This window comes from Falco cherrug, chromosome 18, assembly GCF_023634085.1.
Source record: "Falco cherrug isolate bFalChe1 chromosome 18, bFalChe1.pri, whole genome shotgun sequence".
Taxonomy (NCBI): domain Eukaryota; kingdom Metazoa; phylum Chordata; class Aves; order Falconiformes; family Falconidae; genus Falco; species Falco cherrug.
Window position 1 is genome coordinate 5510975 of NC_073714.1, and position 26590 is coordinate 5537564.

General features: G+C 43.6%; 1 protein-coding gene across 1 annotated transcript in view; it reads left to right on the plus strand.

Moving 5' to 3' along the window:
• Window positions 1-23801, plus strand: part of LRRTM4 (leucine rich repeat transmembrane neuronal 4) — a 223811-nt gene extending 200010 nt beyond the window's left edge. The window contains 1 exon segment of the mRNA XM_027806093.2: window positions 23259-23801. Within this exon segment, the coding sequence (XP_027661894.2) occupies window positions 23259-23480 (222 nt within the window). The 3' untranslated portion in view covers window positions 23481-23801.
• Window positions 23802-26590: the final 2789 nt, after the last annotated feature.

Consider the following 26590-nt stretch of genomic DNA (forward strand, 5'->3'; position numbering starts at 1 on the left):
ATGACTTGTTCCAGCTGTGAGCCAGCGTTGCCGTATAGATGAGACAGCAGAAATCTCAGTGACAAAAAGACAAGAAAATACGGTGCCAGGGGGGTTGTGGTGTCTTGGTTTCAGTGAGTTGAAATGTATCCTTGGGAGATGCGTTCAGCCTTACCGCGGACAGATCTTCTGGTGGTGTCAGCAGGAGGAGTTTCTCAGAGTAAGCCTGTACTCGCTTCCAGTCGCTGTCAGAAGCAAGTTTGCTTTTCCCTGTGCTCTGCTGGGGCTGTTGCTGGATGTGGCATATTGAAAAGTGCAGTATGCGTGAATATCAGATTCTGGAAAGCCTTCAAATTAATTCTGTTCCACTTGCATTAGATTCTGTCTATCTACATTAGGGTCTCAAATTAAAAGCTCTTTCCAGGATTGTTCAGGGGGCTGGAGTTACTTTGCTCATTTTGGTCTGTTCTGGAGTTTGGCTCAAGCCCTGGCTAAGGACTGGAAGGAATTTAGAGAAAATAAAGTAGCAACCTTCGTCCCAAGTTCTGGAGTCAGGGCTTTCCGAAAGACAGTTGTGGGACAAAAGACAGAATTCTGATGCGGATCTGGGGAGGGATACGGGCGTGGGAAGGGGATGCAAGAAGGCCATGGGGACATAGAGGTTCAAGATGATTAAGGACAGCTGGGTGCTTTGGGTTCAGTATGTGATCTGATAACATCAAAAGAACACAAATTAATGGGAAGCAGATTTTTGCAGGAGGCAAACTGTTGGTGGAAATGAGCTAAACTCAGTAGGGTCAAACTTGCTTTTGAAGATAATAGCTCGGCTTCCTGCAACTGTGCTCCAAATCCTCCTCAAGCATCAGTTTGCCATTAGATTCAGTGATGTACAGCACAGATAAAAATAGTTTAAGGTACAAAATTACAAATCCTGTATTCAATTGCATGATCCTGTTTAGAAAAACTTGGATATGGTGATAATAGTCGTAGTACACACCAATTCCCTTATTACTCAAATGACCTTCTATTTTAACACACAATTTATAAGGCAATGTGTATAGCATTCTGACAGAAAGTACTGGGGTTTTAGGTTGAGCAACCTTTCAAAGGGTTTTTGCTTGTAATAATTTTAAAAATCAGCTCTGTGAAACCAATACCATGTTACCATGGTAAAGAACAAAGAAATGCAATGAGGCTGGTTGTAGTTAGTAAAAAGAGATTGTATACAGTGGGGAACCTGCTGGACCTCATTTTTTACTGCTTACACCTTTTCTCACCATCAAGACTGGATTTTTAGAGACATCGGATTTCCATGATGGAAATCTGCTAATGCCCTTTGCAGTTCTCCCTGCACACATCAAAATACGCATCATGATCCCCTGGTTAATTATACCAATATAAATCGGGAGTAAATCTACTGGCAGCAACAGAATTAGCGTAACTAGAAGGAGTATAAGCCCCATATCCTTACTTCTGCTTGTGCGTATAGAGTAATAGGGATATGTAAAATGTATGCATATGGAAACAAGCGCAGTTAATTTGTTTCTAGTTGCACAGATTCAGCGAAGGTCAAGGATTTAGGGCTGTTGTTGCTGTTTCCAAAACAGTTTAAGTACTGGTGAGTTATGAAGAGATCCAAGCTAAACAGAACAGCCTCGCTGAGGATGAAAAACCAGACATGTTTGTGCTGAAGCTCTAAAACAGGCACTTCTGATGCTAGAGTAAATGGCTATACATCCCCGAGCTGTTAACATGGATTTGATAGAATCATTAAAGATGCTTCATGTTCAAAGAAATTCCTGTTAAGCAGACACCTCTAGGGAAAGAGCGGAGTTGCAGTTAATTTCATACTGATGTTTGAGCAGGGTTTGGCGTGCAGTTGCAATCATGGAGTTTATGTCTACAAAAGCAAGCTTCACCTTACTGGTGTTACGGCCTTTGTGCTCGGTGGTTGTCTGTGTGTCCCTTCTCGTGAAGAAGCCTTGGTGAAGAAGACTTTGGTTTCTCCACTGGTTTTATCAGATGCACTGGAGATGTCTTGCTCATCTAGAGGCAGTCCAGCTCCTCCTCCTGTCCTCCTGCAGTGGACTCATGTACAGATTTGAAGGACAGCAGGGCAGATTCTCATTTCTAGTAGGTTTTAAAAAGCTGATCTGAACTGCCTCCCCTCTTGAAGCATGTGTAGTGTTGGAGCCAGACTTCCAAAGGCCTTCGGGTAGCTTAAAGGTATTAGAAAAGTGATTTGTGGGATTTACAGAAGTGTTTCAGAAGGCTAGGCCCAACTTCGTGAATTTTCAGCAGTTTTCTCTCTGAAAACAGTTCTGAAAGTCACTAGATGAATCAGGTGCCGTCTCTAGGCAGCTAAATACCTTGGTCCTCCATGCTTTACCTGTGATTTTATATATGTTCAGTAAAAGAAAAACCAACCAGCCTCTGAAAACAGCGCCTGAAATAGCAGGCAACCCCTGTGTTGTTTCTTGACAGTGCTTTAGCCAATATCATCTATCAGCAGCAAAGTCTGCTGCAAGCCTGTAAAGCATTTTTCTCCTTGAAACAATAAGTTCAAAAAAGTTGGAACTGGAAGGATTTTGTACAAGGGACCCAAACCTGTGAAGGCAGAAGATACTTTTGCGCTCTCTGATCTCCCTGAAACCCATGTGTCTTGAAAGTTCTGTGATACGAAACTGAGGTTTTATACAGATAAATTAGTTTAAAAACAAACAACAAACAAAACAAAACAAAAAACAAACAAAAAAACCCCACCAAAACAAAAAAAACCAAAACAAAAACAAACAAACAAAAAAACCCACGAAAAACGCATTACAAAGCCTCCTGGAATTTATTACTGCTTTCCACTGAGCTGCTAAATTAAAAAGGTAGTAATTTCAAAATAGGTGTAAGCTTTCTAAGCCTTCTGTATGGTTTGAAAATACAGAAGCAGGGCAGGGGAAATAAAAAAAATATTCACCTTTGGGAAAAAAAAAAAGTAAAAAAGAAAAGATACAAAATAATGCGTTTTCCTTAAGGGGAACAAATAACCAGCAGTTTCAGGTTAAATTCCATCTGAATATGAGGAAGAACTTCTTTACGGTGAGGGTGGCCCAGCACGGGAGGAGGCTGCCCAGAGAGGCGGTGGGGTCTCTGGAGACATCCCAATGCACCTGGACGCGGCTCTGTGCCACCCGCTGGAGGAGATCCTGCCTGAGGGGGGGCTGGGTGGTCCCCAGAGGCCCCTTCCCCAGCCTGTGGTTCTGTGACATAAGTGATTTTTAAGAACAGAGACTTCCCTCCCCATCTTTCAACAGCTGTAAGAAGTGGAGTGACCGGTAGCCTTAGCTTTCTTGTGACAGTGAGCGGAGAGAATTCCTGCTGGTGGGACCTGGAGTGCCAGAAGCCCTCGCTTCCCGTGTCCCGGTAGGCTGGGTGTTCGGGGCACAAACACCCTTGGTTACACTGTGCCAAGAAGTTGTCGCTTTTACATGGCTTGGATTCTGTAAACAGTTTTTCAGTGCCACAAAAGATCGTACTGTCAAAGCTTGTTTTGTGTTAATTGCTGAACACACGTTTAATTGTATGTGTGGAAATAGGTCTGTGTGCGGCAAGAAGTGATTCTCCGTTTACTTCAGTGACGCTACTTCCCTTTATTTAAAGATAAATTATCTAACTTCAAGTAGGATGGGAGATGTGTAAATGAATTGCTGTATCCAGTCCAAGCCGGAAGTTAGTAATGATGTTTGATGGAAATGGCCGGCCAGAATCCTGAGCCCCTGGAGGAACTGGGAAACTGTTGATGCGGGATCAACCCGGAGTTGTGCTGCACTGGGGGCTGGTGCATCAGTATTTTTATATGTATATATATAAAATAAACAAATTACTTGGACTAGATGGTGTTCAGCCAAGACTTCTGAGGACTGTTGTAATACGAAATTGCTGAGCTAACAACATGGGGTGTCTGTCGCTTATATCGGTCACTGAATAATAAAAGTAGCACGTACAAGTTCTTTTCCTGTTTTTAACAGTGCTCTTAAAAACTACATAGAAGTCAGATTTGCCACTCAAGGAGATGTTGGAATCACAGTTCTCTGAAAACAGCTCAGTGGTGATTAGAAGAGCAACTAAACGGTTTGAAATGTTTAGGAAAGAAGTTGAGAATAAACCTGGAAACATCACTGTTCCATCTTACTGACTGTATGTGCGTGTTTCCTGAAGTTCTGGTCACCACATCTCGAAGGAAATTTAGTAGAACTGGAAAACAGAGAGGAAAAAAAGCAGAGGAAGGTGAGAGAGAGATGAAAAGGCTTACATAGAAGGAGATGGTAAATGAACAACATCCCACACCTGGGAAGAGAAATGACTGAGGGGGAGGTGGGATGAAATCTGTAGCGTTATAAAATGCTATTGCAGCAGTGGCCAGGGGAGGATTTACACATTGCTTCTCACAGTACTGGAAGGGGTAACATAATTTTACCCAAATCAATTAAAAAGTCCTGTAAAATCTAAACCAAGTTGAGCCGAAATGTTTGAAAATAAATTTGAACTAGTTACAGTTCTGTAAAAGAAGGTCCTTGCTGTCGTAGTGTCTCAGTTCACTGGTCTCTAAAAACCACCAGGATCTTACCGTATCTTTTTAGTCAGCATTTCATGGACAGAAGCATGTTTTCTGTAGGGTTTAAGAAAATAGAGTCATAATCTTGCTAGGGACTCTGTGTACAGTTTAGATTGAGCTAGAGGTTTATTTAGTCAGAATAATCCAGCACAGGCTAAAATTGCTGTGGAGTTAGTTTTCTAGACAACAGAATAATTCTGTAACTGTGCTAATGAAATTAGCATATCTACACTCTCAGTCTCCGGTAAACACAGATACAAAGGGAGGGTCAGGGATAGGGATTTGCAGCAGTTTGTTTTCACAGTGTACGTTGAATGGGACAAGGTTTCCCCTGAATGTGTTTTGCGGCCATTTGTTTTTATACAAAATGCATTTACAATTAATGCTTGCTTCTGAGAGCGTGTGCACAGGAGGGGAGAAGTTTCTGTTGTGTCCCATCATTAAGGTTGCTTGTCAAATGGATATTCACGTTCAGGAAAGCATGAAGGTTGCAGGGTTGCAGAATGAGGACCTTGCCTCACCTCTGGGTCAGGTAAAGTACAACTTGTCAGAACAGAAAGGATACTGTGGCTTGATAATTGTGTTTACCACTACTTGAAAGGTCTGATTTCTGTAAAAAGGAAAGGGGAAAGTAATTTGTTCCTCTTTCTTGCCTGAGAGGGCATCCTGCAGCCAGCCACATCGATCGCAAAGGTCCTATTAGTCGTCAACAGGACCAGAATTAATTGTTTTGTATTACCCAAGCTCCTCAAAGTCTCAGGCTAGGATCAGAGCGCCGGTGTGGCAGCCTCCGTGCTACGGGCACCAGATCTGGCATCTTTTTGAGCTTGATCAAAACAGTGTTTCATACCAAAGCAACCACGACTCCGAGAAGCTGGGCAATGGCATGGATGTACAGGAATAAGTGGTGGTTAATGATTAACTTTCCCTTCCCTCCTTCGGTCTTCAGCCAAAACCGAACCAAACAGGCTTTGCCGTACATTTGTCTTTAGTTTCTACCTGTTGCACTTTTGTGGTAGCACGTTTGTGTAGTATTTAGTCTGCAGTAATAAGAGTTTGGCTGGGAGTGCTTGGAAGAGCAGTCAAGTGTTTTATGCATGCAGATCATTTGGTTCTCTTCCATCCTAAATTTGTGTCAGCTTCTAATGTTTATTATTTTGTTGTGTTGTAAACTTTTATCCCCCAAATTCGTACAGTTCTAGCAACTGTATATATCACCAAGGGAACATAAATTATTAATATTTGATTCTGTAAAAAAAAAAAAAAAAAGTAGTAGGCTTAGGTTGCAGTATGATTTGAGTGGGTTTTTTACCCCCAGACTATCATGGGTGACATATATAGAAAAAAAAAAAAAAAAGTAGTGGAGCATTAATATTTGTAGAGCAGGCCAGGTGTGGCGTGCTGTTACAGAAGGCTGTAGAAATGACCTGGAAACCAAGGGTTTTGGAAAGAAATATCTACCAGCTTGGTATCGAAGGAAAAGGATGAAGACCACTCCCTCTACAAGTAGATTGAAGGATAACGGGATTGAAGGGACCGACTGTCAGCCTTTGAGCCGAGTCTGAGTGCAGGAGCTGTCACCATGCCGCTAGTGTACAAATCCAGACTGCATCAGGTACGCTGAGCGAGCTGTCATTTATGTCAACGAGTGGCAGCAGAGCCCTCAATGAAAGGACATTTTGTGAGGATATATGTACTTTATTATTTTCCTTTCGTATTGTGATACCTAGCCCCCACTTGCAAAAGGGAAAGGGGAGGGAGGGGAGAAGGTAGTCCCCTGATTTGTCAGACAAAAACCATATGGTTGAGGCTACAATCGAGCCATGGTTGATCACACTCCCCTCTAATGTGCAGCTGTTTTCTTTCTGATAGATAAATATGTGTTTAAATAATGCATCCTACCTAACTCTGACAATTTTTTTTTAATGTTTCCTTTGACAACTGAATGTTTCCGTTAGGCCCAATAAACATCTTGGAGACTGACCCATTCCTGCTTGAAAGGCACATTAAGGCTGCATTTCCTTCGTTTCACCGTCCAAAGGAAACAGTGCAGCTGTTCATTATTTGCAGCACTTACTACAAGAGACTCATTTTCAGGAGATAATTTTTTCCCCTTAGAACTTCATAAAAATGTTTTAGTTCCTGACCACAAAGACACAGTGAATAACTATTGCAGAGGAGTGCTGGGAGCTTTGATGTCAGAGCTGTTCTGCTTTAAAAGGGCACCGAAGTCTGTCAATGGCACATTCTTTTCTTCCATGGTAATGGGAAGAGGCTGCATTGCATTGTGTTATATTGTAGTAAGGTTTTGAAGCTGAACTTACTACATATCCGTAGCACAAAAAGGAAAAGGGTAACCATGTCAACCATTGTCCGGCTGGCAACCGGTACTTTGCACTACTATCATTCACCGTACCTTGCCTTACCTCGATAGCTTGTTTATAACAAGGAGATGGGGGCTCTGAGGTTCTTCCTTGGAGCAGTGAGTATTGTGTTGAGGCAGTGAATAGCTGGTTATAATCGCTGTAGGTGTTGGTCTTTCTGATTGCTTTTGTGTTTTGATGCAAGTCCATGTACTTTATTTCAGGGTAAAGAATAGGGAGGGGAAAAAAAGCAATTACTGGGGAGCTAATGGATATTTAGGTAACCTTCCCCTGGCTTTGTTTATGTGAGTGGAAGAACACACAGGCCAAAGAAAAGGCTGTATTTGTTATTTAAACTGAGGTGGCACGCAAAGGACTCATTTTTTTTCCCAAGGACCCCATTGTTTGTGTCCCTTCTGTTAAGTATTGTGATCATTAGTGAATTATGGCAGATGCCGTAAGCCATACTGGGATCACAGCCCCGCTCTGCTAAGCACTGTGTGTGGCTGTAGTTAAGGAAGAGTCAATCACCAGAACACTTACAGTGCCTTACAGGAAAGTCCTGTTGATTTGATAAAGGATGAAACCAGTTGGATTTGATGGAGATGAAATAAAAGCCTGTCTATATTGGGCTGCAGAAACAGTATGATAGTTTCGCTTTCCTGAATTGGAAGACCATCTCTAATTGATTTAATGGCTCTTGATCTGCAATGCTGGGGCCAGGTTTTAAGATGCTGAGACTTCTAAAGCCCCTTTTAATGTGCCCCGCAAAGACTTTTGTCAGTGTGGTCCTTACGATTGACTGCATTGGGGCCGTATCACACAACAGAGCCATGTATCTAAGTATTTAATTAGCATTAGCCCTAGCCAAAAAGTCCAGTCGACAGCTCATGGATTAGGGAAATACTCAAATATTAAATATATGAAATAATTATTCAGGAATGTTGTAACATCTATATCAAATATGCTGGATGTGCAGCAAGACCGATTCTCCTGCTGCTGAGTCCTGACAACCGGCACAGAGAGCTGAGCAAACAGCCGGAGCTGCCAAGAGTCAGAGCTCATCACGGCGTGGGTCGTACAGGTCACACCGTCAGGAACCTTCCTTTCTCAGTGAAGGCCACGGGCAAGATGCACCAGGGCAGAAAGAGGCTGGAAGGAACATGCTTGCAGAAGTGAGACAAACAGCACCAGAAAACAGTAAAAAACAATGACCAGAAACTCCGTCGAAAGAGTTAATGAATGTAGAAAACCCGTCACTTGCTTTATTGGAAGAATGTAGCAGTAAGCAAGCACGGGGTGCATTAAGGCCAGCAAGTTGTTACGGTTGTTTCTAGATAGACCTGATACTAGTTCTTAAATTGGGAGCCAACTCTCGGGTGGAGTAGTTACCTTAGAGACCAAACATCCGGAGCCAGTTACCTGGTGTAGGACTAACAGCTTCAACTCTTGTCTGTTCCCTTGTCTTTTCGGTAGGAATAGTGATATCAGTCTGTTACACCCTTCGATGTAGGTATTGCCTACGGTCTCTGGATTGCCTCGGGGGGGAGTTCTTTGACCTCTGTTTATTTATCTATAAAGTGAGGGTAATATTTGCTCATAAGCAGCATCGCAGGACTTACCTGAGTAACGGTTGCAGAGCCCTTGGATGAGAGGTGCAGTACAAGGGCAAACAACTGATGTTTGTTCTCCCTGGTACCATGATTTGACTTACGAATGTTGCAGCCTGGAAACACACTCTGTGTAAAAACTCTGCGGAGCCCTAGGTGGGTCAACACTGATGGGACTGCAGTGCCCGTGCTGTGAATCATGGTTTAGTAGTATTATTGTCCTGGGTTTACTTTGTGGAAGATACATACGGAGTAAATCTTGTATCGTGCAAGTCTGAATTACTTCTGATTGCCAAACATAAACCATTCCACCGGTGTGAAGAGGCTGGGTGACCATTTGGCTCCTGAAATACCCGATAATCTCGTGAATCTGTTAGTGATAGAAAAACACCGTAACGTGTAGCCTTAAAGGATATGGAGGAACAGCTAGTGCTTTCTACTCTTTTTTTACAGAGTTCAGATCATTGAGATAAATTGCCTTTCTTCCGTTCCACATTCATCTTCATACACCTATTGCTCTCCCTCATTTGCCTCCACGCACATTTTGGGACAGACCAAAGAGCGTGTATCTTTAAACAGTGCGCTCTGTGTTTAAGGAAGCCTGTCCAGTCACCCTGATGAGAATGAAAACATTCTTGAAGATATTTTGATTTTATTTCCTTTCCAGAGACCCTGTGGGCAGTAACATTTGATCTGACCCCTTCTGCTGATTGGACATTTTCACGCTGCTCACTGATGGCAGTGAAACCCTCGATGCAGAGCGTGTTCTCACGTGTGCTCTCTGCTCACGAGAGAGAGATCTCAGTGCAAGAGAAATCCAATGTCTTTTCCACAGTCTTCTGTTTCCTGCTGCAGTTACTGTGGGATCACTTTTTCCAGCCTTCCTCTTTCTGTCTCTTCACCAGAGAAGCACACAGGCTGTGGCCTGGAGCCACAATGTCACCTTTGTTCTCTTTTTAGTTTGGAGTGAAGAGCCAGGAAAGGAACGGAGGGGTCTGACCAGCCCTCAGGGCAATGGCAGCCACCGTGCACCGCCAGAGATGCGTGCAGGGCTCTGATTTGCACAGTGTTTATCTTCAGCACCCGACCAGTGTTTTGGGCTGCAACTCCCAATTCAAGACGGGTTCTGCCAAAGAGCTGTTCTTGTGTGCTGGGATGCGGTGAGCTCGCCGTGTGCTGCCTCTGGAAGGAAGCCCAGCATGACCTGCTTAAGCATCCACCTTTGCAAGTGCTCAGTTCTGTAAAGGCTTTGTTGATCTTGGATTAACTGCACAAAAGTAAAGAGGGCTCTTAAACGTAGCAGCAGGCAAACCCTTTGCATGGAGGTTCGTAGCGTCATCTAAAACTATGGTGTCAAAGTCAAACACACCTTTAAACTGGGAGGTTTGAATTCTGTTGTGCTGTCTTGGGACACTGGAGAGCTGGATCACTTCCCTGGCCCCCAAGGATGTATTTACATCGATGCTTTAGTTCAGATCAGAATCTCTTTTTTGGTATGGGTCTCGAGATCGTCCTCTCTCAATGTGTTTCAGTTAACATCCCAGAGCAGTCAGAGAGAAGAGAGACTGAATCCTTTTGACGTGAAGCTAAACTGGATCTGCTCTGAGAGTTTATGGGACCAGACTGGAGCTGGTTAGATGTAAATCCTCTGAAATGTCTGTGTTGTGGACACTGTGTACTCAACACCAACTCTTGTGCTCTGCAGATTTGCTCATACTGGGCTGCATCGCTTACAAATATATACACAGGCACAGTGGCGACATGACGAGGGAAGTCATTTAGGGATAAAAGATCTGTATTCATGTATTTAGCTCGTAGAAAAATCTGTCCCTCAATCTGTGCATCAGTTTAAGAGTTCTTTTTCTTGTTTGCTATTTTCCTTTCTCCCACCCTTCATCTGTCATGCCTGTCTGGAGTACAAGCTCTTCAGGGCAAGGACTCTTACTAAACGCACGAGCGTTGGTTACCACCATGCAGTTCCAGCTTTTGTCGGGGCCTCTAGGCACTGCAAATAAACAACAGATTTTGGAATGATGAAGAGGCTGATTTATCTCTCTGTATTTCTTCCCCCAGTCTGTTTCACCCTTGCGTAGTTAGGGATCAGGTCACAATACAGCCTGGACCCAACGGATGAACTGGGCATTGGGTGTTTGTTCCAGGTGGCTGCAACTGGTATGGACCCAGCAAAGGGAAAGGTCCCATGCAGAAGGCTGCTGACGGTTACAGCCCCATCTACCATACCAGTAACGCACCAAAACAATGCTGCGCTCTGGAAAAGTTGAATTACTAACCTCTTGCTGATCTCTTCTGACAGACTGGTGTTACCTTTCCCGAACAGAACAAGTTGAAAAAAATATCGGAGTGCCTGGAAACCCTTGGCTGGTTGAGGGATTGTTCAAGCATGCTGTCTCTTGTTGATGTGAGCTGCAGATATTTCTAACAGCTGCTCCTTTGGTTTTTAAGATCTAGCTCACGGGGCAGACTTTATTTTCCAGCAAGACTCTTTGAACCTGGTTCTTTTCATTTACACTGCGTTGCTACTGCTGTGCTCAAGCGCAGAAACGGGCCAAGTGGGCAACAACTATTTCTGCTTATTAATGTTCGTTGCGTCAGAATAGGGATGAGGCTGCTTTGTTTGGCTTTTCCAGAAATGCCAGGCTGTACAGTGCAGCGAGCAGCGCAGCCCGTGTGCTCTGCAGCCCTCTCCTGGCTGGATTCACCAGCGCTCGGCTGGAGAGGCAAGGCTCGATTTCTCTTGGTGGGGATGTGGCTGAACGCTTGTTTTTCAGAGCTGCTCTCAGGCTTCGGTCAGATTTACGCCTCACGATCTGTTCGCCAGTAATTACAGCTTCGGCTCTTGCCAGCTGACAGCTGTTGGAGAGGGGAGAGTGGCGATCCTGACGCAGAGCGGTCCCGAAGCTGTGCCATCCTGAACCTGTGGCCGCAGCGGCTCTCTGCCCGTGCTTAGAAATGGGACCAAATTAAGACGACTTGCTGATTGCCATCTCCACGGAGGAGAGAGAGCTTGGAGCATCTGTCCCTTCCTCTGCTTCTTAACCCTCTCAACCATGTCATTTCCGTGCCAGTTCTCAGCGGGATGACCACTAAAGCTTAGTTTCTGGTGTTTCAGGTTTTTTTTCTCTGTAGTTGCTGCACTCCCCTTGCATTTTCTACACTAACTGTTTTGAGGATTTGGCATGTGGCTTGTTTGGGTTGGGTTGGGGTTTTTTGATGTCACACAGACATTCCTTTCTGCTTTAGAAGTGTCACTAAACTACTGTTGCTCAGTAATTAGTTCCATTGTTTTTGCTTTCATGGAATAATTGAATTGATCAGCTTGGTTTTGAAGCAGCAGAGATTGCTAAGCCAAGAATATTTTCTGTCCCATCCAGTTTTCTCAAGGACTCTGAGTATCTCTTTACTGATGATTTCCCTGCATATTATAAAACTTGCCCAGAGGAATGAAAAAGTCATTTGTTTTCTGTAGAGAATTAAAAAATAATGCTATCATTGTGCGGTGCCCTTGCCTGCAATACTGGACAGTCTTGCATTAATTTTCTGCTTGCTTGATCTCTGATATACAAAGATTCTATAGAACGTGACTGAAGCATGAACCCATGATTGTTATTAATTTTCTAACAGCGTGTACTGTGCAAGTCCCTGCCCTGCCTTTTCTGTTCTTCCCGTTTGCCATTTCAAGAGTCTGTTCAGAAAGCGGTAACGATGCTGCTGTTGCATCCCTCCTTTGCATGTCAGACGCTGGTAGATGAGCAGCGGCAGAATATGCTTGCCCTATCACGGCAAAGAGAGGCTTTAGGAATACAGTGAGTTGTAGCAATTCATATCCAGGAGTCTCAAGGCTTTTTATGAGCGTTAAAGTCCTCATATTACTGTGTAGTGTCTTGTTTTGACATAGATGGGGGGGTAGACTACGTGGCTATATTTACTAGTAAAATATTTTCAGCCAGGCAGGCGGGTAGCCTCTGAGGTTCAGGTAGGTAGATTTTCCTTGGAGCTGGTGGGCTGAACAGCATCACCTCTTAGCACGCCAGTTAAGGCATTGAGCTTGCCCTCCCACCACGGTTTGCGTGTTCAGCGGGTTTGGCAGAGGAGCTGAGGAAAGAGCCGTGGGTTTATTCCCCGTCTCTTCTAAGCCAGGCTGTCCCCCAGGGTCAAGGGCACGCTCCACCCTCTGCTGATTTGAAGCCACTGCCTTCGAGGAGCCCTGACAGCAGGTCCTCCTGCACCCAGCAGCATGTCACCCACAGCTAGGCACCCTCCTGCCAATTCTTCGTCTTCATCCCTAAATTATTTTCTCTCCCTCAACCTAAACCAGTCATTTCCCCCCAGCTCTGCACCACTCTACCTTAACTTATGGTGCTGCAAGATGCAGAGGCTGTTCCTTAACCTTTCAGCGAAGATGGTGGTTATATAAATCCTCACCCCAATATGAGTCATGTATCAGTACCTTTTGGAAACTGGGGGGGTTGCGGTTTCCTCTCGGCGTAGGCGCGCTGCTCCCATCAGTGCTAATGGAAGTGACATACGCACATCAGCAGAAGAAGCTGTCCCTTCTGCTACTGGATTAATGTTCTTGCCAGTATGTTTGTGCCACCGTACACGCTGATTCCTCTGCTAGGAGACAGTGGAGGCAATTAAAATCTTGTAATTTCACACGAACAGAATCCTGCTGAGACATTCAGTATAATAGGAGCTCCCTCACGTGTCCGAGAAGGTCTGTAGTGCCAGCGGTTTCTTTCTTCTCTCCCACCGGAGTGAATTTCTATCCCTGTTTTCTCAGAAGAAATGGGTAATTCCTTGAGCTCATGCTCAGTTTACAGTCATGATGCTTTGCTTGCTTCTGTTCTTCTAGTTTAAGATGTTCCTCATCAACAGCTCTGGATGTTGATGGTCTGTTGTAGACCATCTGATCCTCAGATTAGCTGAAGCAACAGTAGCACGAGCACGTATTTTCTATTTTTTTTCTGCCAGTTATTCTTTTCTTTGGCACCCCTTTTCTGTAAAGAAGAATCCCTTCAAATTGCCTTGAGATGACTGAAAATTAATCAAATTATCTGCTCTGTTAGGTCAACGCCATAATGTTGAGCATTGGATTTTAAATGATGACAGAGGAGAAGGCCCCTGTCGTGCTGTCGCTTGTCAGGGATGCAGGGGCTGGATACTCTCTGTATATTTAATATTGCCATATTAAATTGAAATAACGCCAATCATAAATGTGGCTCTAAGCATTTTTTTAATCAGAAATGGGTTGAGGCTGTCCTCTGAGTCCAGCCAAAACCTTTTGGCTATAGCATAACTCGATAACATAGAAGGAAAAACTTGCATTTCTTTTATCAGTCCGATAAGGCAGCCAGTACCCTTTCCTGCCAGCACAAGTGTGGTTTTAATCATAAGCCATCGTGTTGCCTTGTTTATACCTACTTACATCTTAAGGACAAAATACTGTGCAATTTGAGTCACGTTCCTCCAGCTTTAGGAAGTAAATTTTTGGTCTCTTGATGTACAGAATCCGTCTGCAACTTTAAATAGTATTTAAAAATCTTTAAAGACGCCATCAATTTCTGGATAGCTCTTTTGCACGCTATAAATTCTAGGCAGAGCTAATGAAAAGGCAGTGTTTTAATATGAGACAAAGACTTATTTCACTCATTCTCCACTGCCTTCATTTGTCACTGTGGCAGCAACATTATCAGATGTTCATGTTAAATACTGTACTTATTTATTTTGAGTAATGGATGGAGCAGGTTGCCATCTTTATGATCACTGAGTGGAAGAACAACTCTACCTTTTCCCTTATTGTCATAACTCTTTTTTGACAGATGCAATGAGCTCTTGTTTCCCAAATGCCACACTGGACTGAGGGCCTGTGAGGATGCTTCAGGCTCCTAAATAAATTGGAAGGTCCAGCTCCGTAGCGTTTCAGGCCCGAAACGCCGGCGGTTCGGAAAGCTAACTGAAACTGGGAGTGTTGGAGGTCAGGAGAATGCTCCGTGGAAGTTATTACCGGATTGTTGACCTGTGCTTTGCTCTTTCTTCTTGATCCCTCGGAGACTTGGCTAGGTGGACCTCTGACTTGTCCCGACAGATAAAGTACAAATGATCCGCGCTTTGCAGCTCTGAATGCAATGCACAGAGAGCAGCCGTTCCTGGTGAGAATATAGCTTTTTCAAGTCGGTAAATGGAAGGTGAGTTGCCTTAAGTGGGACTACATTTTTGAAGGTATGTCTACGTAGACACCCAAAGATACTGGGAGACACCCAAAAATACGGAGAGGCACCCAAAGGGATTCGTTTGCATCTGGATACGTAACGACCACATCGTAGTGCACGCCTTTGAAGTACTGCTCTTCTGTCCCTAAGCAATGTAAAAGCTTTCTTGAACCACCAGGCTTCTCTTCCTATTGAATTCTATAGGAAATTATCCTAATAGCACTGAAAGCAATATTAATGGCTTTCCAATTAGAATATCTAGATAGTTTGTTTATTTTATTGGCCCTCTGCGGCGGAAAATCGAAGGTTCCTGTGAATCTCACTTTAAGTTTTTCATCAGTGGGCCTTTTTGTCAGGAGCCAGATACTCCATAAAAAACAGATAAAGCAATTTAAAAGAAATATTTTGCCCAAGGAACAATAACAAGGCTTAGAAGACTCTCTTCTTTCTGGGAGTTTCCTTTAGGGAAACCTTTTCATTTACTGATTGAAAGATCAAATCGGCCCATAGAGGGAGCAGTGGGGTGGGCATGATTTTTCTCCTGATTTCTAGAAAAGCACACTTAGTTAAACAGTCCACCGAGAGGTTCGGTTTTAAAGGGAAAGGCGTCTGCGTGGTTGGATAGAAGGATGAAGAGGTTATCTGTAGGGAAGGGAAGGGAGATTTGAAATCCAATTCACAGTGCGAGTGGAACTGACAGGGTGAGGTTATATAGGACTTTGAAACGTGACATACACTCTGCAAGGGCGATTGGATAAATCATAAAATTCTGTCTTTATACCCTGTGTAGTTTATAGATGGTTTAAAGAGTTGTTGAATATTTTAATGCCACATAAGAAATTAATAGATCTATTTTAATTAACTTTGTTTTATATGAAATCAATCAGTTTTGTGGAGTATTATATAGTCCCATATATGAGACTATGTAATAGTTGCTTATTAATATGACATACAATTCATTAGGGTGATATGCTGATAATCCCATCTAATACAATGATGTTTGTTTAATTCCTGTAGTTCTTAATTATCAGTTAACTTTTTATGAACTATAAATAGGCCTTTAATAGGACATGCAGAAGTAACTGATGGCTGCACTATTTTCTGCTCCGTGTCTCCTGTCTGTTGTTTCTCTGCATTTTTCATACTAAGACTTCTCTGCTGATAGTCGGTGTCAATTTTGGGATCCCATTTTCCCAGCCAGAAATACAAGAATTGAGTAAGATTAATGACCCACCTGTCAGTTGTAGTATTTAGGCTCCAAATTTCCACTGATACCAGCTTTTTTTACTAGGACGTGGTCTGAGACCTGCCAACCACAACACTTTATCTCCCGGTTAATTTTTGATGAAGAGGAGACTTCAGTTCCGCATGTTGAAGAAGCCGTCCTGCGCCCAGCCCCTGCATCCTTCAAAAGATTTCAGGCTTGGTTTTAAAGACCTTGATTTAATCCTCGGATCTGGTCGTGGGAGCAGTCCTGGCCGCTCACTGCTTGTTTGGAGTAGGAAGCTGCGGTCTGCTGAGCGCATGGTCCGGCTTGGTCCAAAGCATGTTCAGCAGCTGCAGTTCAGTGGCTGGCAGGATGCTGCAGTCGCCACAATTCCAGCTGGACTGATGGGATCCAGGTCTAAAAGGATGCAGGATGCTCAGAAGATGGGTTTGTAGGACTGTTACGGTGGGCATAAGCGTAAGACAAGGGAAAAAAGACTGCAGGGAAGTGACTCAAAGGAGATGTGCTTTATTTAGAAGACACTCTTGCTTTGTATGGCACTTTGACTTGAGGCATAGGTGCAGTTTGTGTGTGTGTGTGTGTGTACAGGCGTGCAGGAGATCATGAACTGGCAATACTAGACATCCCTGGGGAACGTCAACCCTCTGCAGATGTTTAACACTTTTTTTTTCGGAGAAAACTAGTAGGTACAGAGTTGGAAGTTCTTGTTGTGATACTAATGATTTCAGGGCAGTGGGATCATACAGCGTGGGACCCTTACCTACAGGCTGAGGCTTCCTTCTTGTCTTTCTCATCTCCTGGGGAAGCTGCATAAACCATTAATCTGGTTTGGTAGGAAATAAATAGAGGAGGCAAAGAAGTGGTTTTTGTCTGGAGTGGGAAGAAACTGGAATATGAAACTGCAGGACACGGATTGTGGGAATTGCACTTACGATTCGAGCTACCGAAAGACTCTTGCTCATCACTTCATGCCTGATGTAGGCATACCAACCTCAGGCAAAGTTCCCAGTGGGATCTATAACTCTTGGAAAACCTGGGCTAATTAAAGAGTTTTAAGACCTTCACATAAACATCAAGTTGACAGTTTTCCTGAAGTGCTCAGATGTCACACAGGCAACCTCGGTACAAGCAGGACTCACAAAAACCTCATACCGCCTCATGACAGAGCACTCAGACATCGAGTTCTGATTTTTCTTTAATAAATAAGATACATTTGTTTCCCCAAATATGAGAATTACCTTAGGAAACCATGAATTTCAGAACAAAAGGCCAATTTTAAAAAACACCCCGGCACTTTTGTGTCTTTTCCAATAGGAGACAGAAGAAAACCTGTTCCTATTTCAGAACTAACTTCAGCATCTGCATTTGTCCCTTTTAATGGGTTCAATAGGAAGCGTCTCTGCATTTTCCTGACTAGGAATGTTTTTCTGAGCCGACTCCAAAGGGATGTTCCAGGGTTATTAACTGTGATTTTTCAGCAGCATGAAATCCACTGAAATTGTTTATACCAGCTATATCTGCCTAATGGGCCTAATCAATCTATCTCTAAGGTGAAGCTGTGTGCTTCACTAATCGTAAAGCTATGATAGTATATCTTGCTTATTTTTACTCTAAATTATGATAGGGTTTAAAATGAACCCTGAATTTGATTTATCAACTGCTATGATGCTAATTCAGCAATGAAGTCATGGTGTTCTGAGACTAAATATTAGCACTAATGAGAAAACATAGCTTCCATATTCTGTAACTCTGAGTTTCCACTACATGTGGACAACTCCTAAAGTTGCGTGTAACTTAATCATGTAATCATTAACTAGGCAAGTACTTACACATAAATCAGTTTACCTGAATTAGGGAGTACCAGCAAATGTGAAACTAGATAGCGTTCCCCTGCCCGAGAATGCCGAGGCTTCATTTTTGGATTTTAGGCGAACTTGCCTGCTGCAAGACAGCGGTGGTTGTCCTGTCACATTTCCCGTCAGGATGAATGGAGCCTGCCTGTGGTTTTACAGAGTGTTCCCTCTCTTTAAAAACAGAAGCACAGAACTGAAGACACATAAACTGCCGTGTCTAAACAGGGAATGTGTAAAGCCAAGGTACCCGGGCTGAGACAGCTGAAACAGCCTGCTTCTCTGACAGTACGTCACTTCTATTGCCAGGCTCCAGGTTTTAGGTTCTTGCCAAAGCAGTTACTTGTCTGAGAATCCTGTGACAGTTTGTGCCCTTCATACCGTTCCCCTTTCAGGGGAAAAAATAAAATGCGCTCCATCCCACCGCGGACTTCCCCCCAGAAAACGTGTGGGATTGTCGGTCAGTCCTTGTATTTATTACATTTCTGTCTGCTTGTTGAGATTTCGGGTGGAGACACCGAGACATCCATGGCCGTTCGCTTTTCTCAGGAAAGAATTTCCTTCTCTGCAGGATAAAGAATGGTGGGAGATCTTTCTTCAAAATTGAGCATAAAGAAAAAACTCGTCACATTTCCAACACGAAATAGATCTGTTCTGAAAACCGGTGTTTCCAAAATTTGATTTAACAGTTTACCAGGACATTATTTCAACCTGGAACTGGTAGTGATTAGATCTTGGTGAGCTGCAAGTGATTCTGAACGAGACAGAGAGTTAATCTCTGTCTGATGCCCAGCTCGCCTTCACTGCGCCGCTTGCTGCTCCAAGCGCAGAAGGAAACACTGGGGCAGGAGCTGCAGCCTGTATAAACTTGGCGTTCTCTTAAACTCTCTTGGAATTACCTGACGGAGAGGTGTCATACCTCAGAGCTCATCTCAGGGCTGAATTTCAGGTTGTCTGAAGCGTCCCGTTAGGAGGCAGCGCTAGGGAATGAAGAGCATGTGCAAGCGTTTAACATGGCATGAGAGGCTGCAGAGAGAGAAAAGTCTTTTCAAAATAAGGTCACCTGAAATTCATTTCGGCCCTAATCCAATATTCTTTAAAGCTCACTAGATTCAGTGGCTGTATGGTAAGGTTACACCCTCAATAATGTACTTTCCAAGTTCCATAATAAGGATTTTTATCGATGTTTTGCTAAAAATCTAGGGTTTAATGGCTGCATCTATGAGGAGCAGAAGTCTGAGCTGAATTCCTATCACTGAATTTTTTTAAATAGAACTTTATTGTGTAATAATAATCAGAAATGTATAGAATAAGGTAGGTAATTTACCTGCCAATACTTCTGACATGAGTAAGTAAAGCTGCTGACAAAAAACTGGGTGTTTAACTGAACGTCACTGCTGAATGTCAGAGGAAAAGTGGACAGGGAATGCTGAGAAATACCTTTTTAATGCAGGTCGGAATTTCACTGAATTTCAGGTAAACTCAAGTTAGTCCGGCTTGTTTGAAGGGAGTTGTTCTGTGGTGAGGCTGCTGAGCTGTTACCCTCTCCAGTGTCAGTTCAGCTGCGAAAAGGAAGATCTGCATTCTTAAATTTCCACTGCTACATCTTCTGTCTTCCTTCTGTAGCTGGGGATTTATGTACATTTTGCTTGTAATGGACCCTTGGTTTGAAGTGTGTGGCTGCTAAGATGCGATGTTTATTAAATTTGGAGGGAAGATCTGCAGAGGTGTGGACTTAAAAAATCAACATTAACTAATTAATCCAGCCCATTAGCCCAAAACCCACACCGGACCCTTACAGTGCTCGTAAGGCGGTACACTCGTTGTGTTACGGAGTCAAGGCTTTCCTCAGAGCACGGATTCATTCTTGACTTGATCAACTATTTGCAACAGTGGTTAGACAGCATGGTCACTTAATGTAAGGCATCTGAGCAGAAGACACTCCTGCTTGGTGCCGTGCATGGGCTAAACCCAAAACATCCATCACACGTGCATCAGTGACCCTGGGCATCCTTCTCTTGGTGATGTACGGTTCTAAACCTCCAAGTCAGGACGGGGCAGTGTTGCTTTTAAAAATGAACACAGAAATTATTCAGAAAATGCTGTGAACAGGCACAGTCATCATCTGCTGTTAAACGTCTTGGTGCTCTGCGTCCCACCCCTGAGCTCCTCGCGCTGCACCGGACCGTGCTGTCGCGGCGCGTAACGGTGAGGGAGCACGCGAAGCCAAGAACTGAGGCAGGTGTTATGGCAGATGATGTGAAAGCAAAGAGTTTGGGTTTGTGTCTCTTGTGTTTCCATGTGAGCAACTCTTCATCTTCATTTACAATTGAATTTCTTCCAAAACTAAATGTAAGGAATTTTGTAGCACACACGGCTGTGGTTAGTGGCACGGAGGAGACAAGAAGGACACCCTGGTAGAGGAACCCGGTTTCGTTCTTGGCTCTGCCTTTGCTGGCAGGTGAGTTCTCAGCCTTACTCCCTCTTCCTAGCTAGTGAAAGATGGGTCTTCCGTGGATCAGGCCTTGGGCTAGAAATGACAGAATCCTAGAGGCTGTATTTGTTTGCTCAGGTATTTAGTGACCTGTTTGGATATTTTTCACTCTAGTCACCTGCTTTTTTGTCTCATGGAAGCCACAGCAGCTGAAAAGCCCCAGCTTAGGTTACAGGCATGTTGTTTTAGTCCCTGCACAAACAGCCCTTGCCTCAAAGAGCTCTAGTCTCCAAGGGCAAGCAGGGGCAGGACTTAATCTTCTCATTTTCCAGCTCATAAAATGACTTGTCTAAGGTCGCATCTCTCAGTATCTCAGGCATTAGTTCCATAGCAATAATGAAACAGAAGAGAAGTTACATCAGAACATGGAGCAAAAAGACTTGTAAAATTAGTTTTCAACAACTTGGATGTTCTTAAGTATGGTTTGTTGATCTCTGAATGAGAAAAAAATACAACAGTATCAGCTTTGTTCAGAATGAGCGATGTCACCGGTATTTTCCACCCTCTTACTCACATCAGAGTGAGCGGTGGTGCAGTCGTGCCTCCACGTCGGCAGCCAAGGCTGTGTCCTGCAGGAGCTTTTGTGGGCCCGTGTTCCGTGTGCCGTCGCTTCACGGTTAATAAAAACTGATCCCACGTGTCTTTCTGACAATGCAGCGTTGTTTTTCAGGGAAGTAAAGGCCACTGGGGTCTGTGGGGACAGTCCTCTGGAGGCTTTCTGTATGATCAGGAAGGTTCTGTCTTGGAATTGCTCAGACGGTTGTTACCTTGATTCTAGGGGCATCATGAGAACTGACTTGGAGCTGGTGGCATTTCTTCAGGCAGTCTGTACTGGAGGTAACTCAAGGGTAATTCTTCCTACAGTCATTTGACATGATTTTTTTTTTTTTTTTTTTTTTAATTCCCGTAGTGGGATCTAACACCCAAAAGCGGGAGAGGAAGAGTAGTACGAGGGCCAGGACTGAGTACAGGGAGGTGCAAATCCATTGCTGGGCTTCATTATCCTAGAAATGCTTTCTATGAATTCACCTGCAACTCCTTAATCTCCTGCGTTGCCCAATATACTTATTTTATTTTATTTTTTACACTGATATCCGCCCTCCCTCCACACACGTGGCAGAGCGACCCTTACTAATATGATTTCAGGCATCGGCAAACCTGACTTTTAAGTGAAAACAAGCGAGAGATTCTACAGAACTATGGAGAAACAGTTGAAAAGGAAGCGTGTTAATGCCTCGTTTCGGGATGTTGTTGAGGTCCCCATCCTTTTGACTCCTATTTGGAGAAGGGGAGAAAACAAGCAGACAGTGCAGCACACAGGACTCGGGTGGTTAATGTACTGTGTGTTATTGCTGTAAAGCCGGGACCTCAATCTCTCAGCTCTCCAGAACACAAACAGTCCTTGGCTTTTATAGAATCATAAAGAGCTGCCTTAAAGGCTGAGGACAAATTCCAGCCCTGATAGGAATTGGCGCAGATATTACTGTATCCAAAGGGAGTTAGAGTTTCTTGCAGTGTGGCTGAATTTGATCCACAAGTGAACACAGTTGTCCCATCAAATTCTACCGAGCAGCTTGTCTTCTGCAGTCTTGCCATTCAACCGTCACGTAAAATGACGTTTTCAGCTGAGTTCCATCTAGCGGAAGAGTTTTGGGATCTCTCCAGCATGCAAGCAGAGGAGCAGGGGGAGGAATCTAGCTGCCGAGGAGATCCAAATGCAAGAGGAAATCTAACCCTGCAAAACTTGTGATTAGTCTTAATGCCTTTGCTTTTTTCATACCTTTTTGGATGAAGTGTGCCATGCAATGGAAATTTGTGATGAATTTGTGATAAATAAAGCTCTGTAGTCTTCACTGAAGGCTCGGTATGGAAAATAAAAAGGCATTTGTTACAAGATTGAATTAGTGTAGGATCTCTCCGGCTATAATGAGCTCAGGTTTTCTAGCAGTGTTAAATAAACTCTTGCCTGTATCTCCTGCAGTGTGTGGGGTTTTTCTCCCTGAGAGCATATTTCCTTCTACTTGATCAGCTCATCTCTTGCAGATGATAAAATTATCTGCAAAGATTTGTATCTGATGTTGTGCCATAAATCATATTTAGTTGTAGGATTAACATTTGCAAGCATGGAACGTTTATGGAGGGGAAAAAAAAAAAAAAAGAAGGTGGGGGACTGGCAGTTGCTGAGTATTTACATGAAGAAGAGAGATGGGATTCAGGATAAACCTTGCAGACTTTTCAGGTGCAGGACCGTTTTTACAAGGTGGGGATGTGCCCAGCTCCAGCGAGCATCAGCTGAGCCGCTTTGATGGTGCTCTTCTTGGGGAGGTTGTAAGGTAAAGAACCCAGGAAATCATGACCTTGGGCAAGCAGCTTTGTCGTAGGAGAAATAAACAGATGTTCCAGCTGTGCCGAAAGCTACGCATGCTGGCAGCCAGGTTTTTCCAGTCCTTTGACATGCTTGGGCTGGTCTGGGTTCTGTAGAAATGCTCAGCCCCTTTCAAAGAACTGGAAGAAGAGCCAGTTTTTTAAAGGTTTGTATTACCAGCAGCTTCCAGTTTACCCTTCATAGCCGGGTTATCCGAGAGAGGTCAGAACTCAGCACGCCAGAGCGCTTTGGAAAGCTGCCCGCAGCCGCCAACAGGAGCGCAGCCCCTCTGCTCCGGCTGGGCGCGCTGCAGGGGGCAGGATGAGGCCGTGAGTAGGTGGGCGTTCAGCAGGGGCCTCCGTGGGAGCCCCGAAGGTTTACCTGGCCACCAGAGCTGTGCAACGAGCGCGGGCGTGCTGAGCACCCCGCCGGCTGGAGGCTGCGTGGCGAGAGATGCTGTGCAAACTCCCGACGAAGCGCGTTATTGACACGTTTCTCTTTTTTTTTTTTTGATCTCTCTTTCTCTGTTGCAGGTTCCTCACCACATGAAGACTTTACCCTATTACAGTTACGACCAGCCGGTGATCGGATACTGCCAAGCTCATAAGCCTCTCCATGTAAATAAGGGGTACGATGCCATGTCCCGGGAGCAGGCTGAGACGAGCAACCTGGAACTCAGTCGAGACCACAGCTTCATAGCTACAATCGCACGTTCGGCTGCTCCAGCCATTTACATTGAGAGAATACCAAACTAACGGTGGAGACGACTGCTTCGGGGGGCGGAGTGGGGAGCTCTTTTGAGGGACCTTTCATCTCAGAAGAATCCAGGGCAAGAAACTAAAATCTACCATTCCAGTTACAAAATGTTCCAACACAGACAAAGGGAAGGGGATAAAGCAAACTCCGCAGACTCTGGAAATGCTCTCTTGCAGTACACACTGAGAACTTCGGGATTTTCTTTGCTTTAAACTTTCCAACAAATTCCTCAATGTAAATATTAAAAGAGAGATTGTCAAGTTCTTATTAAAAAAAAAAAAATAGATTTCACTCTAGCTACATAAAGGGATGGATTAAGAGTTTTGTTTGTATATTTGATTTTTCTACATTGCACGGTTCCAGGGAAGGAGAACCACAGGTAAAAATAAAAAGGGTGGGGAGGGCCGGGGTTGGGGTGGGGTGGGTCAGCCATGTTTCCTTATTAAGTGTTTATTACTCTTCAAAGATTTGTTTAATATTTTTGTTCTTTTTAAAGAAATGAAAGATAGATATATATTTTCTTTTTTTCTTTTGGGGGTTTGGGTTTTGGTTGGGGTTTTTTTGTTTGTTTGGTTGTTTTTTTTAAAGTGGTCAAGCGCTAATATTTCAAACTTCAGACATGGGCATTAAAGCTTATGTTGAACCAAAAGGACATTGGCAATTGATGCAGCAGAAACAAAGAAACTTGGGTGCATGTACATTTAAGACACAGGCTGTACACTATGGAGGGTGCTTTTGATTTTTACTATCTTCATTGTGCTTCATTGTTGACACTATAATTACTTTTCGGGCTCTAAAATAAGGGGAAAACATGCGGCGGAGTATCGACTCTCACACTTACAGTCCAGCAGTGCTTGTTAAGCAAAATTAATGGACGTTTGGGAACCAAAATGGAAGTGATGTGCTTGAAATGGATCAGAAGGAAAATCTTTTAAAGCAAGAGTATTTGGTGAAACTCACTGGCTGACACAATTTCTAAAACACAGGAGAATGTGTAACATTGTTTTTTGGTTTTTTAATTAATTATTATGATCAGTTAGTTTTTGTGTAGTTTTTATCAATAAAATGACAACAAAAAAAGTGGTGGAAAAAAAAAAAATAAACATATTATTTTGTGGTTGGGACGCCACAGCCAAGCTACTGTTTGAATGATTTCTGTGGGTATGTGACATGGTGACTCTGGACAAAGGGAACACTGCCTTGTCCTGTTCCACCTCTGTCTCGCCTCTTAGAAGGAGCTCAAAGAATTGTTTTGAGGTTTAATAAACCTGAGTCTGAAGAAGCTCAATTTATTTGGCCTGTCTAAGAAAAAGAGGGGATTGATCAGAACACCCATGCGGGCCTGGGGGAGGGGAAGAGGGGGAGAAGCAAAGTAAAAAAAGTAAAAAAGTTTTTTACTAAGGGTGGGGTTTTAGTGTCTTCTGTCAGAAGGCAGGTTTTTCCGAAACAAACCCCGATTAAAACATCAAGGTATATGTTGTTTACTGGAGGGCGAATAGTACAAAACCAGGGTTTAGAACATAGTGAATTTTGTGATTGTTTCAAGTGGTTTATATTGGGTGTTTTTATGAGAAATACACTTGGCCACAAGGTAAGGGCTTAATGAATTTCTGGAAGTGCCGCGTCTTGTGTCGCGTATAGGATATTACATTGTTTCCTGTGTTTCTCGCTTGAAAAACTTACGTCTTTTTCTCTGAAAGGAGGAGTGTCTGTGGATGCACACATTCAGGGCGCTAGGCAGCTTGCAGGGAAACGCCGACGTACAAAGTCAACTTGATGCATCAAAGGTAACGTATTTAGAATTAAGTGTTAGGAAATGAAAATGGAGTGAAAGGCTGGGCGATGAGTTTACGGCCAGCTCCGTTAGACACCTTGATATCTGTCAGCTTGAGCAGTGCTGCGGACGGAGGGAGAAAGCTGCTGGAAACACTATAGTTTCCTTCAAATTGAGTTTAAAACATTGACAACCCACAGACTATTGAGCTGAAAATGGAAGAACTCCCATTGATTCCTGTGGGCTCCGGATCAGCAGTAGAATGCATTTCAAAAAAAGCATCAAAAGTGTAATGGCATTCCCATGCTCCTAAAAGATGAGAATGGTAATGTTTTTATTATAAGGTTCATTAAAGACAGTTGTATAATTCTGGTTCTGTTTTTAACAGGGCAGTTATATACCTGCCAGCCTGATAATAGCAAAACCAGAGAAGGAAGTGTCAGGCAGGACCCCCCTGCTGTCTTTTTATATGGTTTTTTCCTTAAGCCCCCAGCTGCTGGGGTCATGTGAATATTGGAGAATAGCTGTTTATTTTGTAATTCCCTTTACAATCTTCATCAGTGCAACTCTCCCCCCCCCCCCCCCCCCCCCCCACACACACACACACTCTGGGGAAAGCAACTTTGTAACTACTGAAAGGGAAGGTAAAATTAAACAAACTCCCTTTTCTCATTTCCTGATTTCAAAATAACTGAATTTTAGCATTGGTTTGGGGGATGTTTGGAAGTGGCGTTAGACTCCGATTACAGGTTTTCTGTGCAATTACTGGGTATTGTGCTGTTCAGGGAGAACAAAATACTCTGCTGTGTGCGCAGCCTCCTGGATGAATTTGTGCTTTTCTGCCTGAAATGTTGCTGGGTTTCTGCTGTTCGTCCACTGATGCCAGTTTGGGCAAGAACCCTATAACTTTTCTTTGTGTCCTTAACAATTAAGGAGGTAATGTTCCAAGAAGGCTTTGAAGGTGTGAGGTTGAACCTTACTTAAGGGCTAAAGGTCATGAAGAGCTAAATATTTATGTCACGCGTTGCTTTGGATCGAAGCAGAAGTCAGTGCAGCACATACTGAGCTGCCCGAGCTAGTGGGAGTTGGTTGTGGTGCTCAGACTAAAAGGGCTCTGTCTGAGCCTACCTTACCTAGAGGTAACAGGGATTGAAACTTAAACCACCATGGCTGCAATTAAAACAAAAAAAAATCCGATTAAAAACTTGCTCTTCGACTGCAATGCAAAACCCCAAGACTGTAATGCGTTCATCTCTGGTCTTTTGTTACAAGTTTCCTATTTGGTTTTTGTTTTTAAAGCATCAGTTGCTGGAATCATGTGATTATATTATAATA